The 18,743-nt window shown below is 38.3% G+C and overlaps 1 protein-coding gene across 4 annotated transcripts in view; it reads right to left on the minus strand.

The window, feature by feature from the left end:
- Window positions 1-18,743, minus strand: part of SASS6 (SAS-6 centriolar assembly protein) — a 26,790-nt gene continuing 8,047 nt past the window's right edge. Inside the window, exons 3-17 of one of the 4 annotated variants that reach the window (XM_019501680.1) lie at window positions 17,071-17,150; window positions 14,758-14,862; window positions 14,243-14,414; window positions 13,249-13,326; window positions 12,222-12,341; window positions 11,308-11,499; window positions 10,886-11,080; window positions 10,378-10,467; window positions 10,106-10,285; window positions 9,227-9,308; window positions 7,273-7,400; window positions 6,187-6,243; window positions 4,687-4,778; window positions 1,729-1,823; window positions 1-1,613 (exon numbers count right to left, since the gene is read on the minus strand). In XM_019501680.1, the coding sequence (XP_019357225.1) occupies window positions 1,525-1,613; window positions 1,729-1,823; window positions 4,687-4,778; window positions 6,187-6,243; window positions 7,273-7,400; window positions 9,227-9,308; window positions 10,106-10,285; window positions 10,378-10,467; window positions 10,886-11,080; window positions 11,308-11,499; window positions 12,222-12,341; window positions 13,249-13,326; window positions 14,243-14,414; window positions 14,758-14,862; window positions 17,071-17,150 (1,755 nt within the window). In that variant the 3' untranslated portion in view covers window positions 1-1,524. Of the gene's footprint in view, window positions 1,614-1,728; window positions 1,824-4,686; window positions 4,779-6,186; window positions 6,313-7,245; window positions 7,401-9,226; window positions 9,309-10,105; window positions 10,286-10,377; window positions 10,468-10,885; window positions 11,081-11,307; window positions 11,500-12,221; window positions 12,342-13,248; window positions 13,327-14,242; window positions 14,415-14,757; window positions 14,863-17,070; window positions 17,151-18,743 lie in introns of those variants that run through there. The other 3 variants (XM_019501679.1, XM_019501682.1, XM_019501681.1) reach the window with 3 other exon arrangements.

Genomic DNA, 18,743 nt, shown 5'->3' on the forward strand with positions numbered 1-18,743 from the left:
CAACCTTCAGTTCACTCACTGGAACTTAAACAGGCACTGTAGCATGACTGTAGTAATGGACTCAAGCATAGCAAAAAACCTAAAACATACATGCATCTTCACTCTATCAATCTTAGTGTTAGTTTCCTGGATGCATTATGTATAGTATTGTTGCTGCAGTAACATAATGTAAACTGCTTTCAACACTTTACAGACTGCATCCTATCATTCAGAACCCAGTTAGTGAGAAACTGATACAAAAAAAAAGCTGCAACAAGGAATATGAAATATTTAGCTGCAACTCAGCTTTATACCTTATTTCATTTTAATAATTTCTGTTTACATAGTTTGCCTAGTGGTACAACATATAAATCCCTTCAGTTATATTTAAAAATAGTGGTTATCATTTAATATAAATTTATTATTGTCTGTGTCGGTTTGGCAGTGACTTTTTACAAGAAAATTCTGCCAAAAAAATTCAAAATCAGGATAAGTATAAAAACTGAAATGAGCAAACTTCAAGTCTGTTAAGAATTGGGTTCAGTTTGCTTCATTGACAAATCTTATAGGTCAAGTTAAGCCTTTACATGCTTTGTAAGTGGATTTCTATGATGAGAACAGTTTTTCATGTGACACATCAATTCCTGGGATAATTCCCTGAAGGGTACCAGCCCTTTGCACGAAACAGAAAAACTCCATACAGCCAAGCGCACAGTGTAGGTTTCATTCAAGGACTAATGCCAACAGGTTTGCACAGAACACAGATCAACATGGTCAAAACCCAGCATAGAAAGGAAGTAGCCACTAGTCTTTCCCATTCTTGATATTATCTGTGTCACTACACTGGTACAAACATCTATATAGGGGCTAGGGAGTCCAGAGTAATTATGTTCAAATGCTCCACAGACTGATTAATCTCCACTCTGGAAGACATTAGAATCAGTCGCCAAATAAACACTTATTCTGGGAAGAGCCTGGCTAGTTTCCTACAGCCACAACCTGCCCAACACAGTTCCTGCTGATTTCAGAGAAAGCTGAGGGTTGTGTGCACCATTCAGGATAGCATTTAGTACTAGGTTCCTAAAAGCACAAATTGTTTTCAGGGAAGGAAGAAAATAGTTCCAGGCATGACTCAGTTCCAGCATAATAATGGCAATCACTCATTTGGATTTTTTGGGGTAGGGGACCTACTGCCTTGACAAAAACAGCTCTGCAAGCCTTCAAACTTTTTAAAAGTGATCATCTATAAAGATATTTTCCACATGAAAATAAGCTACAAAGCTGTTTCTCACCTCTGCATTACTGTTTTGGCTAGAACATAGACTGAAAATCTATATATAGCATCTGATTAAATCTATCTGTTTTTCTGTGCAATCCCATAGCATAATTTATAGCTATGTTAACCAGATAAAGTTAACCAGTTTTGCAGGGGATTACCGTACCATTTTGATACTTTTACCTTTAAGGGGATAATTATACTCAATACCATCAAGCCGATCCTAGATAACTGGTAGAATAGTTTTCATTTTAGAACTACGTTGTCCATTATCCAGGGAAATAAGCAGAGGCTGTTGAAGGTACTACAGGTTTTGATGAAGTTTGTATTTTTGTTGATGAATAGGATTTTGGATATTCTGCAAGTAAAGAGGAAATAAGTTAATCTTCCTGGGATATAAAGCTGCTCGGACTTCTGGAAGGTACTTTTTAAAATTGAATATTTTACACTTTAATAGGACAGTCTGTTCCTACCTGAGCTATTAAGTGTGTTCTGGCTCAGCCCCCGTAAAGGAATGCTGTCTTCTCTTTTCTTTAAATACTTCAATTCCAACCCCAAATGCTCTCCACTATTCAAAAGAAAATCATACTTAAAAACAAGAAATCTATGAACTTCCTGTTACATTTGTCTGTCTTTTTTGTAAATGTTGCTGGTGAAGTTAGTTGTCAGCTGCATACTTTCAAGTCTACACAAAAAATACTTGGGGGCTTTTCAAAGAGTTTTTATATTGAAACAACATTCTAAAAAACATCTGAGCATCTGCATTTACTGCTTACAACTAACTACTGTTTTAGTGCTAGCACTAGCATAACAGAATGGTTACTTATCTATGAAATAATGAGCTTCTCAGAGATGGTTTTGTCCATATGGATCCCACTCCAGGTGTACGTGTGCCTAATGCAGGCAAGATGGACATCTCTGAATACCACTGGCCATTGGTACCACTCTAGTGCCCTGTGTCACCCCCCCAACTCCCCTCCCACTGTAAAGGCATAAACAGGCAGAGAACCTGCAACTGTCTCTGAATTCTCTCAATAACCCAAAATTTGAGATAAAAGGATTTCAAGGTAGAAAGAAATCCCCACAGGCAAAACATCCCAAGTGTCAGTTCCTTCAAGGTAACAGGCCAAGAATTGGTATAAATCCCATTCTAGGCAGCTGGCTAATAGTACCCCTCCCTGGAAATATGAGCAAGGATTTCCAGCTCTCATAAAGTAAACACTGCCCTTTGGAATCTAATCTTAATCAGTGTTACAAAGCCACGTCTACAGCACAGTGTTTGAAGGAGATGGCCATGTGGCTGCTTTTGCCTCCCTGATATAGGAAAGAGCCCAAATTCTATTACTGTTCCTCTCCCTCACTGCTTTTTGTGACTTAAGCTAAACTGGGAAAAATTAGATGTGCTAGAAAGTTATTTTAGGGCCTAAGTCAAGGTGGAATAGGAGGGCAATTGCTAAATTGTTACTGGCCCCAAGCTGATATGGGGCTATTAGGGAGGGTTGTGGAGCTGACACTTCTGTAATTTTATTACCTCTTGATGAATGCTTCCATGCATTACATGAATAAACCATGACTGGAGAATCTTAATAGTGAAAATCTATCAGACCGTGCTGTGCAAGCTAATTGCTTAAACTGCTTAAAACTCACATTTGTAAGCAGAATTCTTTATCAGCTGAGTCTGTGTCCTATAATCATCTGCATTTGCAATAAGTGCATCACAAAGCAAATGCAGCTTCAAGTCTAAGGGCTTTGAATCCACCATGAAAGTGTTGCTGGCACAAATATTGCCTGTTGGGTGTTTTGGGAGAAATTTAATAGGATTAACCTTGATAATCTCCTAACTAGCCAATAACAAGAAGAAATAATTAAGTAGCAGGTAAATACAACCCCACTCTGTCTCATTATTATGAATCAGAAGTGTGCTACAGGTTTGCCCTTTCTACCTTTTGATGGAGGCGGCACAGGAACATACAGTGCATAGGGACAGCCACAACTAGCAACGTTTTTCATATATTCTGATCATATGTGCACACACACACACTTAAGTGGGCTACACATGGAGAAATATTAAAGCATTTCTTTAAATAGTAAAATCCCATAAGCACAACAGGTACAGTTGTTTTTGTAAACAGTTTTCTTCATCTAACCCACATCCAACAAATGTGGCTGGGTTGCAGATGTGGTAGAAAAATCTTTTGGGTAGACAATGCTACAAAAAGGCAAGTGCTTTCTTGACAGTTGTCTGGGCAGTTCTATGACATTGTAGGCAAAAGAATTCCCAGAAGAGATAGACCCAGGTAAGTACCAGAATTACCAGGAGCAATGCCTTCTGGGATGTCCTACCAAATAGGGTAGGGAGAAAGAACGGAGAGACAAGCAAAAAGGTAGAGGGGGTCCCACCAACACCACATATACAGTTTGTCAAACTGACTGCAGCAGGGGTTGAGAACCTACAGCCTACAGGCTGGATCCAGAATCAGCAGCCAGCTCTGGCTCCAGCCCCAGCAGCACAGGAAGCGTTTCCAGGATCCTAACACCTACTTTTTTCTATCTGCTCCCTTTGCAGCATCTGCTGAATGCTTGGGGGTGCATGGGAAGAAGGGTGGGTGCAGGGATGCAAACAGTGGCCCATAGTGGCAAAAGGTTGCTAACCCCTGGATTACAGGAACACAAAGCAAGATTGAAACAGCACTGGCTCATTATTAACTATGTTACTAATTGGTTACAAGAGCTGCTACAACTTGCAATGGAAACAATGCACTTACTTACTCCACTGTACCTGCCTACTTCATTATGTTCTTTCCAAAATAACCTACTTTCCTACATGGTACCACCACTCATGTTAACAGGAAGAAAAAAAAAAATGTCATGTAACCTTGAAAATATTAATACAATGCAATGTTAAGCAATGTGTGCTGAATGCCTTCGTGAATTAGGCATGCTGAGGCACTCAGCCTGTAAAAGGAACATTTGCTATTCTTGTTATAAAATTTAGAGCCCTGTGATGCTCATCTCCCACATGGCTGGCTCCACTTTACTGTGAGTAACAAAAGACTGGAGTAGTTTATAATGACTGTTGAATCTAAGAGTAGCAGAATGTCATTTTCTTAATGGTAGCCTACAAACAGGTCAAATAAATTATTCCACAGCATAAAATTACACAGGGTCCGATTTGACTTTTTCTCCATAAAAGCTGCCTTCAAAGACACTTTGAGAGCCACATTTTCAAATGTAGCCTCTAAAGTTGCAGAGGGAGAGGGTAAAGCTGTATATTTATTTGAACACAGAACTACAGTTTGCAATCACAAACTTAAGCATAAGAACTGTTATACAAAACTTTTCCCAGCAATTTTAGAGAAGCAGCTTTGAGGGTCTTGATAATCTGGCCTAAAGTATATCATTTGTGTAGGCGCAAAATTGGAAGTACTCACTTTTCTTTGTTTGCTGAATTGCTTGTTGCAACAGGTACCATATGAACATCTGAACATCTGTTAGTTTTTGAGAGTTGCGTATTAAACTGAATCTAAAAGAATATCAACATTTTCACACATTCACTTTTTAATCTAGATAAAATTGCGAACAAAGAAAATGGAGATTTAGGATTTTGATCAGACTGGGTGCATATATACAGGCAAATAACACAACACAGTAAACTCTGGAGCCAGAGTACACTGCTCCCAGGCACAGTGTCTACATGTGTGCTTGGGAGAAGAGCAAGTTGAGCTGGGGTGGAGCAGCCTCAGGCTGGCAGGGAGCACGGTGGGTCAGCTCCAGGTTCTGGGTGGCAGCATCGGGTGGCGGAGGGGCTGACAGGAGTTGGGGGTCTAGTCTCCGGCCAGCTATGCTGCCCGGGCACAATTTGTGCCCAGTGGTCACCATGTACATGTGTGTTTGACCACATTTAATGACTCTGCTGCAAGATAGTACTACACTATCCTACAGTACTGTACTATCTTACAGCAGAGTTAATTAGTTTACTGCGCCCTAATACCAGCACACGTGTATACTATTGACACTTCACTGAGGAGCTATTTAGTCAACTCCACAGTAAAGTGCAGGTATAGATTCACCCACTGTGAGCAATAATGTTCCACATATCACATGCCTAGATAAAACAGACAGAATGGATAGTATGCTAAGTTATAAGACAAAGTAGGAATTCAGCTACTGACACCTACAGTGAGTGTATCTTTTGCTATGGTTTGCCGTTTCTATGGGACACCAAAACAAACAATAGCTTCTGCTGAATTGTATTTAATTCAGTGTTATGTTTTAGGGCCTACTAATGTCAGCATTCATTAATCAGAATGAATAAGCATTATGGCAGGGAAAAGGCAATTCACAAGATTAAAAGAAACTAATTTCAAATTTAAGAGGTTTTGCTTTAAAAAAATGGATTTCACTTAGCCACAACGTTAACCTAAAGAGACTGGGTGCCCTGCTACTCTCAGATATACCAGTAAATGCTTGAAAAGGGAACTTTGCTGACCTACAAAACTCATTTTGCGCTAGTTCATAGAAGGATGTTTTCTATAATCAAACACATTAAAATATTATTTTGTGAGCAGTATGGGATACTAGACTAACAGAGCTAAGAGCCAAATCCACGTTCTGTGTTTCTTTGTATGATGAATGTGCTATATGGCTTAGATTCAGACGGCAAAGCTGTGACAACGTGGATACTACCTCAATGATAGCAATGAATTTATAATTTGTAAAATGCTTTCAAGACATCAAGTGCTATCATTTTATCTAATGTTCATAGCTACCTCTCAATTAAAACAAAAGGCAACTTTTGTTTAAACACATTTCTTTAACTGGAAATTTCCAAAAGTTCATTAAGTCAAATATTTCTGAAACTATACGGAAATACATGTGGATAAATATACATGTATAAACATAAGCACAAAATATTATAAATGCTTACTTACCTTTGGGCCTGAAAACGGTTGGCTGGCATTTCGAGCAGATGTATGTTCTGGAAGGGTCTGCAAGGTATATACAGGGGAGATGGGATAATTTATTCCTAAGCTGGGAGGAGGAAATCTGTTTTCCAACTGTAAGAGAAAGTAAGAAAATGACCATTCAAAAGAAGATGATCATCATCTCTGTAGTATTTTTGGTCCTAGCAATCCCTCTTATTTTTTCTGGCTCCTGTTTCAACTATACAACATTCTTTTCAGCTGAGAACTACAGGGTTTCAAAAAAACAGATGAGTCTGATTCAGTTTCACTGAATCTATATGTAAAAACTGAAAACTGACCCTCAGTCATTAAATGTATTATTGCAATTAATGTTTATTAATATTTAAGTGATTCAGACACAACAAAAGTCTCTTAGTCTTTCAAAGGAATATTTGCAAAAAAGAGAGTGTACACAAGGTAAGCATTATTTTATTAACATGTCTTCATCAGCAAATCTCAAGAGTTGACTAATGACTGGTGTACGTAAACTTGCACTCTTTGTATCAAAGAAAATGCAAACTTTTCTATATCAAATGGTTTCAGATGAACATTATTATTTTTTTCTTCTCCAGTCAGGAAGTAGTTTACAACTCTTACACAAGAGCTGGCAGTCTACTACTTTTAATTAGTTTCTTTAAACAGAGTTATAGTGTAAGAAATTTTTTTACTTCCCACTTCCCCTACTGTCTCCAAAATCAGTCTTATGTAAAAAAGCTACGTCTATGTAGAATAGTTTCCAGCTACAACTCTATTATAGCAATGAAGAAGAGATTTGCCGGCAAGACACACCAGTTCCTTTTCTTGTGCAATTTAATGTCCTATTATTGAGATTTCTAAGTTCATATTGTCTGGCTTATGTAAAACAACGTTTATGAAGTTTTTATATTTCTTATATTAATACTGCATCCATTCATAACACTGCACAAAATAAAAAAAATTATGAGGCAAAAAGGAATAACAAGACATTTTATCTATGTTATGTACTTCAATTCTTGTGTATTTATTTCTAAACAATATAGAAAATACCTAATTATAGCTGTTTGGTTCTTTTACCATATTTTGAGGTGAAATGCCAATTCTGCTTTTGCTGGGAAGTACAGGTGAAATGGTAGAAGTTCCCAATACGTCTTGTTTTCTTGCCATCTGAATTTCATTCAGTTGCTTGTTCAACCAGGTGATTACTACATCAAAAAGTAGAAAAAAAATTAAATCATGTCTTTGCTTTTTATCCCTCTTTATTCTGTCCTCAGTCTATCAGAAATTATAAACAGCAATACCTGCCATTTATCAAGAACTTGTTGCAATTATTCTATTGCATTCTTAGACAGTTTCTTCCACTCTCTCCTGCACCAATTCTTTATCTAATCTGGCCCTCTCACCCCAATTTTGCCCTATCTTGACTTCTTCCAGCCCATCTCTGCTGCAGAAATACCTGTTCCCTCTCTCCCACTGCCTGAGAGCAATGGGAAGCTGGGGATGGGAGGGAGTCTCTACTCTCAGTGGTGCTCTACAGCAATGTTGCTCAGCCCATGGGTCATGACCCAAAAGTGGGTCACAACAATTCATGAATGGGTCATGAACAAACTTTAAAAATGGATTCTCCTTTAAAAGGAGAAAAATATGGGAAACTGGCTTTTCCCTTGCAAGCTGGCAGAGTACTAGCCTCCAAGCAACTGTTTGGGACCCCCCATGACCCACACACACATACCCTGCTCCACATACCTACCCTCTGCCCACCACTGGGGGGCTCGAGTCTGGGGGTGGGGGGCAGTGGGTCAGGAGTGAGGGGCAGTGGCTCTGGATTAGCCATTGGTGTTTACAAATGGCTCCTGGTACAAAAAAGGTTGAGAACCACTGCTCTAGAGCAAGTGTGTCAAACATACATTGTTCACAATCCCCTCACCTTTACCCACCACTGAAATGAGGGTTTTTAGTCACCCTGGCAACTAAGATCAGCAGCAGGGGAGAACATGGAGCAAGCAGTAGTGGCGATAACTTCTTAGGTTTCAGCATCACACTGAAACAGCAGCTCTGGCAGTTGCAAGAATTAATAATGTCACCAATCACAGGAAGCCCTACAGTCAGGATCCTCTACCTCTCTCAGCCAAGTAAGTTTGACACTGCTGCTCATCAGCAACCATGAGCAAAATCCTCACATATCCCTGGGCTGGAATATACTTGCTGTAAATGGAAACTTACCTGCCAAAGATCTGAGTTTGTGTGAACTGTGCTTTTTTCAGAAACTCATAACTTGTCCAAAAGTCAGCACCTTCTCCCCTCACCCCTCATATATCAAAAGGCATATCCCTGACACAAGGGTGCTCTCCAAATCTAGCCAAAATGTCAAGCCAAGAGTCTGGTACCCTTAACTTAGGAGTCATCATTCACTCAACCTAAAATAAAACCTCTTCTGAAAAGACAGAAGTTTCTCAAGAAAGATGTTTGACTTTTCCAGTGGTACAAAACACTACCATTTTCCCTCTCCTACTTCTGGTTGATAACCTTTTTTAATTCAGCTCCTGCTGCTGAAGATGACAATCTGATCCTGAATATGTTATTACATTAAAATGCATACAAGCTTCTTTCAAATAAGCATGATAACTAATGACTTAATTTCTGGATACTGCAGCAAGAGTATTAATTAGACCCACAAATTACAAGAAAACTAATTTTTTTTTTAATAATTAGAGATCATGGATGTGGATACATAAACTCAGAACAACAGAATAAACGTCTTAAATTGTATGGAGTCACACCAAAAGGTGAATTCTTCACATGCGAAGAATCACAGTGATTAAACCTAGGCTATTTATGCACTAGTAAAATAAGCTAAGTAACTGAATTACTTTATCCTTCTATTGGGGGAAAAGATCACAAGTATGCTATAATCTGAGAAAATAATACAGCTGCTATACTATTCACATTTGCAAACTATGCCATTCTGCTTCACTGATTAAGTGAAATGTTATTTTATGCAAAACAGGGGACTGAAATTCTGTAAACTTACCATTTTCATTGGTTTTTAGTAGCTGCTTGCTTTCTTCCAGTTTTTGCACTGTACTTTCTAACTGTTCTTGCAACTTGCATATCTAAAATGTTTACATAGTAATTATATAAAGTAAAATCAAGAGCACTCAACAATCAAATACTGAAGAAAAACAATGTAAATAAAACATCAAGGATCTTTAAATCCTGCTGAACTTAAAAAGAGAAGATGGATATTAAGTCTAAATTACTGTTGTACAAAAAGAGTACAACCACACAAAGGAAAAGCTCTTTATTCCATTTATGCCTTTGAAAATCTCCATAAAAGTCCGCTAATTCAGGGAATGGCAAAGTATGGCCCATGGAGCTGCAGGGCTTTGCCTGTGCCCATGCCCATGCCCTTGACTGAGCAGGGAGGAGTTTCACCAGACCAGGAAATTGGAAGCTGCACCTGCACCGCTGCCACTTCTCCGCACACTCTTCCCCCTTCCCCAGGGCTGTGATGCAAGCACAGCTTACAGCAAGTGGGGAGCTGTGCCAGGACTTGGCTAGGCAGGGGACGGGCCAGGGAGAAGCAGGAGCTGCGTGGAAGAAGCTACTGCATTTGCACCGCAATCAGGGGGCAGGGGACTACGAGAAGCGGTGGCAGTAGTGTGGACAAAGCTCCCAGATGTGTGGCTCTAGCAAAGGTGGAAGGAACTGCCCCCACCCACCGATACGCTGCTAAAGCTACCTATCCCATGTCAGACTCGAGCCACATTGTTCCTGCCTGCAACTTAAAAAAAGTGCTGGCTCCAGTATTAATTCATATGCTCAATTTTTTTTTTGTACTTCGTAAATCCTAAAGGTGGTATTCTCTTTACCTTGTTATCCCCTTAAAAGCAAAATAAAGAACTTTCACCTCTTGCTCTTTGGTCCGTAGAGACTGTCCGGTCTCTTGCAGGTCTCTCTGCTCTTTCTGGAGTTTCTCTTCTTTTTCAGCCAGCAGTTTTTCTTGTTGAATTGTCACTGTGTTTTTCAATTTCAGTTTACTCATTAGAGTTTTCAAATCTCCTTGTAATTTCTTGATAATTTCATTAGCCTATAAAACATGAGAACATTTTCAAACTAAATAATTAAGTACAACTTAAATGTAAAAAAACCTCATGATTTCAACATCATGTTTAAACAAACCTTTAGTAATTCAGCTGATAATGACTTTATTGTTGCTTCAAGTTTTTCCATGTGAATTTGTTTCTTTTCTGTATTCTCTTCCAGTATTACCTTTAAAAAATTAAGATTTTTACTGCTGAAGAAAAATACTTCCAATTTCATCTAGATGAAGCTTATTAAGGTTTGCAGTAGATGAACATTAATTCTCACATCACTAATCCAACTTGTATAACACACACAAATTCTGTCCCATTTCTCAAAATGTAACAGTAATAGTCTCATTCAGACATAAAATTTTTACAAAATATACTACGGTAAATTCAGTAATGTATTATGGCAAAAATTAAACTAAAATACACTTGCTGAAATGAATCCATTATCTTTTTGTGAAGCTATGATTTTGATTCCTTTTTAATATTTGATCACCTACTTGCCAGTTCACAAAAACTGCTAACATGCAACAGCCTTATAATAAGAAACAAAATTCTATTGTTTTTCATATACGGTAGATTTAGAAACTAAAGGGAACCTTTTGTTCCTGTGTCGCATCTAATACTTCTTTTGTCCTATTAACCAACTGGTCTTTATCTTTGATCTCTTGTTCTAAAACAGCAACTCGTGTTTGTAGCTGATTAATAAGTTTCTCTTTTTCATGGCATTCAGCATCCAGAGTAGTATTCTCACGACGCAAAGACAGTACTTCCTGCTTTGTTCTCTGGCACTCCTGAAACAATTGAAAGAAATGTGTTTTAAGAACACATTGTTCAGTTTGTGCATTCAAACATACCATGTTATAAAAGGTGGTAAAAGAATACTGAGTCTACAACATGGACCACCAGAGTTTGAAAATGTGCTAATTTTCAACTGATCACACAACAGATTACTTGTATATACTGATATTGCTATTCCTATACAAATACAAATTTGAAAATACATAAGATCATTCCATACATCTTCTATCCCAGAGAGCTTTCCTTTAAGTTCCCTGACTGTGGAGTCTCCTTTATATCGTCTTTCTGTTAGGTCTTTGTTGATTATCTCTAGTTCTGACAGTCGATTCTGTAGCTGTTGGACGCTTCTCTGATGCATGCTTTCCAGTTCCTTTTTCTGTTGTTCATGTTGCTGTTGGCATTGAGTTTGTGCCTATAATGAAAAGAGAAAATGGTAACTAGGTAAAATCTTCTAATATTATAAAAGCTTTAGTCCGTCTGTCCATAACACTTTATTCGCACTCTGATTGGCTGTTTCAGCAGACAGAGACAGACAGTGGAGTGTCACCGTGGCAATGGGGACTAAGGGGCTGGAGGAGAGGGGCAGCAAGGTCGGTGGAGTTGTCCTTGACCCCCTCCCCTGCTCCTTGGAGGCAGCAGGGGATGATGGGGACTGAAGTGCTGCCATAATGGAGGGGAAGAAGCAGGGAGGTTCAGGTTTACTCCTTGAAGCCAGAAGCTAGCACCCTCCCCACCCCCACAACAACAGCTGCCAGAGAGGGGAGGCGGCGGGAAACAGGGGAGGGAGGGGAACAGAAAGGGGATGGGCGCTTACCAGTGGCTGTGCCCTGCTGCAGCCACCACCGCAGGCCCTGGACCCACCCCAAGCATTGGGGGTAGATGTGGGGAGCAGCCTTGGCCCCAGCCTGAAGTCGTGGGGGAGGCAGGGAACAGCCCAGCTCCAAAGTGGCAAGGACCTTAGCCCAAAGCAGCAGGGGGCAGGCAGGGAGTGAACCTAGCCCAAGGCAGAGGGGGTAGGGATGACAGGACAACAGTCACCCCTCCCAGCCCCCAGTCAATTTGCTAGTTAAAATTTAGAAAATGCCATGTACACCAGAAGATTTTAAGATTGTTTTTTCCCTTTAGTTCTCTTACCTGCAGGGCCTTTTCCTTCTCATTTGTCAGTTCTTGAGCATGCTTATTTGTTAATGCTGCTGTGTGTGATGTCCATTCACTCCTTAACTTGTCTAATTCCCGGCTCTTCTCTGACAAGCTCTGCACAGTTTAAGAAAGCATAAAGACATATTAAGTGCTTAAATTTAATACTCTGCATTACATTATTTTTTTCATCCAAGGATAAGAAAGTGCTTTAGAGAAAATTAATTAAATCCTCACACAAGGCACTGAAATATATAATCAGTTTTACAAACTGGAAACAGACAATGGCCAAGACAGTATTCAAACAATAGCAAAGCTAGTAAAATATTCTTAACACTCCATCTTTTGATATAACACCAACATTATTCTGCTTCATATACAATTAAAAATGAACACACTCAGCTGACATGCTACAGGACTGTAAAATCTTGCTGGGACTGTAAATTCTTGCTGGGATCCTATGATCCCTGTTGACTTCCTGCCCCTGGGGCAGGGGGCTGGACTCGATGATCCTTCGGGGTCCCTTCCAGCCCGAATGTCTATGAAATCTATGAAATTCTTAACGTTTAAAACACACTTTTCAGTAGGAAAAAGTATCAGTATCTTGGCATTTTTAAAAATTTGCAATAACAGAAAACTATATATCAATTTCAATAGCATAAAAATTATAAAAATTGAGCTAGTGCTTAAAAATATTAACTGTCTGAGAAAACCCAAACACACACAGAAAAGGGGGAACAGTTTAAGTCTGCCTCTCTCCCCCTTAACTCAAAAATGGCCAAAGTAGCCTTTAAGACATGAGTGAAGCCGCTACAGGGCCCAACATAGGCCACTACATTTTAAACAATTACTGTTACACATTTTACGACAGCCTCTCAGTTAACCGGCATATTTTGTTATCCAGCACCCACATTCCCCATAGATGCCGAATAACAAAGCTTTTGCTGTATATGTTACACAAAAACTTCAACAAATGAACATTCAATAAGACAGGCATATAGTTGTTATATAATATTTAACTTACCTGCTGTGTAAAGTTCAGCTGTCTGGTAAGGTCATCTTCAGTTTTTTTTAGCTTTTGCTCCAAAAGCAACTTTTCTTCCTATGAAATTCACATTTTAAGTTAATACCATTTTTTAATTCAAATTAGCATTATTATTTAAAGATGCCAAAGCCAAAAATACCTATTCATTAAGCCATTAAAAGGTATTGTAAAAATAATTTAAATATTGCATTATGTATATTTCAAAGAGCAAATGCTTTTTATGTTCATTAAAAAAATTCAGGACAAAAGGCAGTGCTACTGTATTCAGTTTGTTTTACAGAATTTCCCTAAGAAACTGGGATCTTTGTGGAGTATTGTTTACCAAGGACCTGTCTGAATACCTAAAAGACTAAGGGGGAAAATCTGTGAACTATCATTTTTAAACATAATTTCTTTATGTTAAAGAGGCCATGTGCACTTTACTAAAACAAAAATCCTATGTAATAAGATTATTGGAGTACATGCTAAGAATTTTTCAAACTCAATTTTTTTTTATTTAATCATTTAAACCTGACAAGCTCCTGAGCGTATCATCTTCACATTCATATCAGTAAGTGTTAATGAAGAACACAGAGCTACTCGGAATGCAAGCTCTCCATTTGTGCAAGAGCACATCTACATAGTTCCAAGGACCCAAAAGCACAATTGAAGCCCAAAATTTATGTTTGCATTTGGATTGATCAATAGCGCAAGGCAATGAAACAAAAATTTTAACAGGTTCATTTGCCCAAAACAACTGCATTTCTATATTCATTACAGTGGAAACACATAGTGCAAGTTATAAAATATTTATTTTTAAAACAAACATGCTCTCACGTTATTTTTACCCCTAGAGAAAAAGTATACTGATTTATTATATAATGTGCATCTAAATAACTGCATGCAAAGTTACAAATAAACTAACTTACACACACATACAATCCTGCATACAAGTTATAAGTTAAAAATTTGCCTGCTTAAATCTTAATCCTACCTTAATGCATTTCAAACAGTTAGCTAAAAACTTCTTTACTTCTGCATCATTCCCTGGTAGAAACTGTAGTGAAAGATGTGTAAGGTGTTTAAATGGGTTAGTCTCCACCACATTTAAAAAAACAGGTTTATGATCCAAGGCAGATGCTGAAGAAACCAACTGCAGCAAAAACCTAATGGGAAGGGAGGGAAAAATATTTATTACCGCAAGCATCTTTATTTACTGAAATTGTCTGTAAATTCCACAGCTTGTTTTCTCTTGGAAAAAATTAATAAGCATTTCACCCCTGTTGGGCAGTTTGACCTATACAGTTCCAATGAAGGAATCCAGCTGTGGAATAAGGGCCTATGTCTTTACTGAATTATAATGATGTTAATGTAAAAGACATTCAAAACTGTACCTTATACAGTAACTTCACTTTATGATATTTATTGTCATAATGGCAGCTCTAAAAAGATGCCTGATTTTAAAACTGTCTTTGAAAAACTGATATAAAGTAGTTATATATTATTTACCTTGGGATATCTTTGTTTTGTTCCTGAATGCACTGTTGAAGCAGATCTATAAATCTTTGTGGGAAAGAAGAAAAATCCACCAAAAGACCCTGTTGAAATTTTAAACTACATGAAGAAAAAAGAAAAAAAATGTTACATTTCTACAGAGTATTTTTATTTGTACTAGTGAATAAATATTTTTCTGATTAATTCAGAATAGTGTGTTCACCAGAGATGTGAGGTGGAAAATTTTCCAGTGCTTTATTTTTCCGTTGGAAATTTTCCATTTGTAAAAATTGATTGTTTCATTACATTCATTAGCAGCAATGAATGGATATCAATACAACATTAGGCAAGCTTGGCAGGCAGCAGAGAATATGCCTCCTCTCACATGCTGGAAGGGATTCTGTAACCCCCAACTGTTGTCCAGGATTGCTCTAAGGATCCTACGCATTCCACCAACAGCAGCTTCTTGTGAATGGAACTAGGCTTTCAGCTCAATGATGACAAAAGAGAGGAATAGACTAACAAATGAACACACTGCTAAGCTGCTTTCTATTTCTCAAAATCTCTTACTTTTGAAGAATCAGTCAGAAGCACAGTTAGTGAAGAAGATGCAGTGTGATGATCAGCTGACCTTGCCCATAGACTCATTGGTAAAACCATCCTTTAAAAACATGGTTCAAGTAGTTCTGAATCATATTTGCCTCAATCTGATTCTGAAATGGAACTAATTAGTGCAAATGATTCAATAGATAGTGACAGTGAAACTGGAGGTGCCGCAATAACCTCAGCAGAGTTAAACTCTGTTGAAGTAGATGAGTGGACAACCACAGCGTATTATGCACAGTTCTTTGGGTGTACTAAAATTAGTGTGTTAACAGTCTTCAGTGCCTTTGTTTTTTTCTCTTAAATTTAAACAAACAATGTAAGGGAATTACATGCTATTGTGTATTGTCTTTACATTTTTACAAGTATTCCAATAAAGATAATTTCTTTCCACATAAAGCTTTGAATTTGTTTGGCTATACCATTTAAACCACATTGTGCTGTATTTATTTTTTTCTAATCAAATATTTCAGTTCAAATACTTGTAGCTACTGGAACATAAAATTAACATGGGGGTACTTTTTAGTTTTGCTTACTAAATATAAATCAAATAAACATACTAAATCAGATCATGCTCTATTAAAGGCATTGGAAAACCCATATCTCTGGTGTTCGCTCCTGCACTCTGAGCTACAAATCCAAAGTACTATAGGAAAGATGATTAAGTAAGTGACTGCAATCACCAGAGATGAATTTTAATTTTTTTCAAATTAGCTTTCTCTAAACTCGGGGTATTAAACTTACAAGCTCAAGGGGCTGGTAGAGGAGCCAGGAATTTGGAAACAGGGCCTGCTGCTGAAATCCACACAATGTGTGTCAGCAGTGGGGGGGCAAGCAATGCTGTTAACTCCCACCACTGCTGCTCACCCTGCAGCTCTCCAGACTGCTACATCAGGATCCCCCGCCAGCAATGAACCCTGTGATCTAGATCTGGCCCAGGAGGTGGGGTGAGTTAGATGTCCCTACTTTAAATGAATCTGAATTTCACAAACCTTGAGGAAATTAATATGTACCTTTCAAATGGAAGTCTCCTTATAGTACACCGTATTGCACAGAGTTAAGTTTTGGCTAAGTGTAACTTGCTGATTTTACAAATACATTTTACAACTCAGAAACTGAAAAGTCTGAGACAGGAAGTGTTTTTCATGTTGTGTATAAGACCCAAAATCATTGATCAGATTGTGGCCTCTGGACACTAACAACCTTTTCAAAACCTTTTTGCCACTCCAAGGTGATCAGTTCATATTGAGTTGGGCATGCTGATCTCCACCTAATTTTCCTGAGGAATTACAACTAAACTAAGACTCAGAAATGGTGATAACCCCAAATTTATCTAAATGAAAGGCTCAATTCTGTGAACACTTGCTCGTATAAATAATCCTCACTTTTGCAAGTAGGCTGACTAAATCACTGACAATTTTCTAACACCCGGTAGTAGTTACAGGCACAAATGTGGGGAGCACCATGGTCTGGGAGATAGGTAACTAGATACAAAACCAGAGACCCAGATTCTACTGAATCACTTCATCTCTCTGCAACTCAGCTTCTCATTTATGAAATGTGGAGTACTTTTGTGCTTTTTAAAGCACTAAGAAATCTACAGATGAAAAATTATGTAAGAGCTGGAAGACTATTATTTGCTCATTGGGAAGATTTTTTTTAACTTAAAATGATCAGTTGTTTATTACCATTTCTAAATGTTTCATACAATACTCTGTAACTTGCCTTTGAAAATCCTCCTCAGATATCACAAGGTTATAAAGAAAAAAGGGGTCAGTATCATCAGTCAGTTGAACAACCAAGTCCTAAAAGGAAAGATTTTTAAAGATTATTATAAGCATTTAAAATCATTTACATGTAGATGTCAGAAATTATAGACAAAATGTTTAATTTTTTTATTAAAAAAATTAAGATTCCTACCGGTGAAAGGGGAAGAGAAAATAGCAGAATTCAGTGCAATTCCAATTTTACATATTACAGTATAGAAAATGTTGAAAATCTGATTTTAAAGCAAACCCACTTGAACTTTCAGCAGCAATTACTTCCAAAATGAGGGCACTAATTCATCGTTAAGTGATTTTTTTTCCCTAAAAATTTGTTCTTTGAAACTATTTTGCAATTTTTTAATCTACAGGAAGAGCAAATCTGAGCTCCTGTCATGTAACAGGCTGATTTCAATGGAATTCTGCACAAGCATTAAGGATTTCCTGTGTAGATCTAATTGCAGAACTGAGGTCCTTACTGAATCATCAAGAGAAACTTGCACGCTTTAGAATGGCCCTATACAACTTGTAGGACTAAAAACAGGAAAAATAAAAAACAAAGCCCTTATTCTGTCCCATAAACCTTCATCCTTGCTCCATAAAGAATCTTTCTTCCTGTGCAGTTCTTGGGTTTCTGGATAAGTAGCCAGCAATTTGAGAATGTACTATTTGAATACAGGCAGTCCTCGGACTTGTGACACAATTTGTTCCTGAAAAGTCCTTACGTCAAAACGTTGCAACTCAAAACCAATTTTCTCATAAGAAACAATGTTATAAATGGAGGATTGGTCCCTCAACCGAGGCCCGATACCCTATTTTCACCAAAAACAACGCAGAATTTTGTACTCTATCAATTATAGATGAGTAATATAGCTACATTAATGTATTTATATTGTAAATAGCAATCATATTGATTTGGAAGGACTTTTTTCAGGTGACTTCGCTGGACTTTTTGAAGGGCTCTTGGCTGGAGTCTTCTCAGGAGTCTTGACTGAAGGTTTTTTTGGAGTCTTGTCTGCTTTCTCAAAGAAAGCATCCAAGGAAGTTTGGACAGATGTTCTCCAGGGAGATAGGCAACACAGCGAACTCGTTCACTGGCGTGGCGTTGCATCAGATCAAGCATTGTAAAGTCAAAACTGACATCAGAAGGTTGAAACAGGGTGTCGATTTCAAGCTTGAACACAAAAGGGTACACTGGAAACCTGGACAACTGTCTTAGGAAGCCATCTTCTATCTAAACAGTCTTTCATAAGTAAGATAGGGCCGCGCACAGCAGTAAAAACTATAAGGAGGCGCCATAAGAACAAAAAGCGCCATACTCAGTCAGATCAATGGTCCATGTAGCCCAGTATCCTGTCCCCAACAGTGACAGAAGTGGATGCTGCACAGGGGATGTGCCTACACAAGACGCTTTACTGCGCGTTAGACTAATCTAAAAGCACCTATACATAAAGCCTTTTACGACCAGGTCACTAAATCATTGGATGCAGGGGTGGCAGTGGATATAGTTTTCCTAGACTTCAGGAAGGCTTTTGACACTGTCTCTCACCCCATTCTCATTAGGAAGCTGGGGGACTGTGGCGTAGACACCCATACAGTCCAATGGGTCGCCAACTGGTTAGAGAGTCGCACCCA

This window comes from Gavialis gangeticus, unplaced genomic scaffold (genome assembly GCF_001723915.1).
Source record: "Gavialis gangeticus isolate Ggan-Ray unplaced genomic scaffold, GavGan_comp1, whole genome shotgun sequence".
NCBI classification, from domain to species: domain Eukaryota; kingdom Metazoa; phylum Chordata; order Crocodylia; family Gavialidae; genus Gavialis; species Gavialis gangeticus.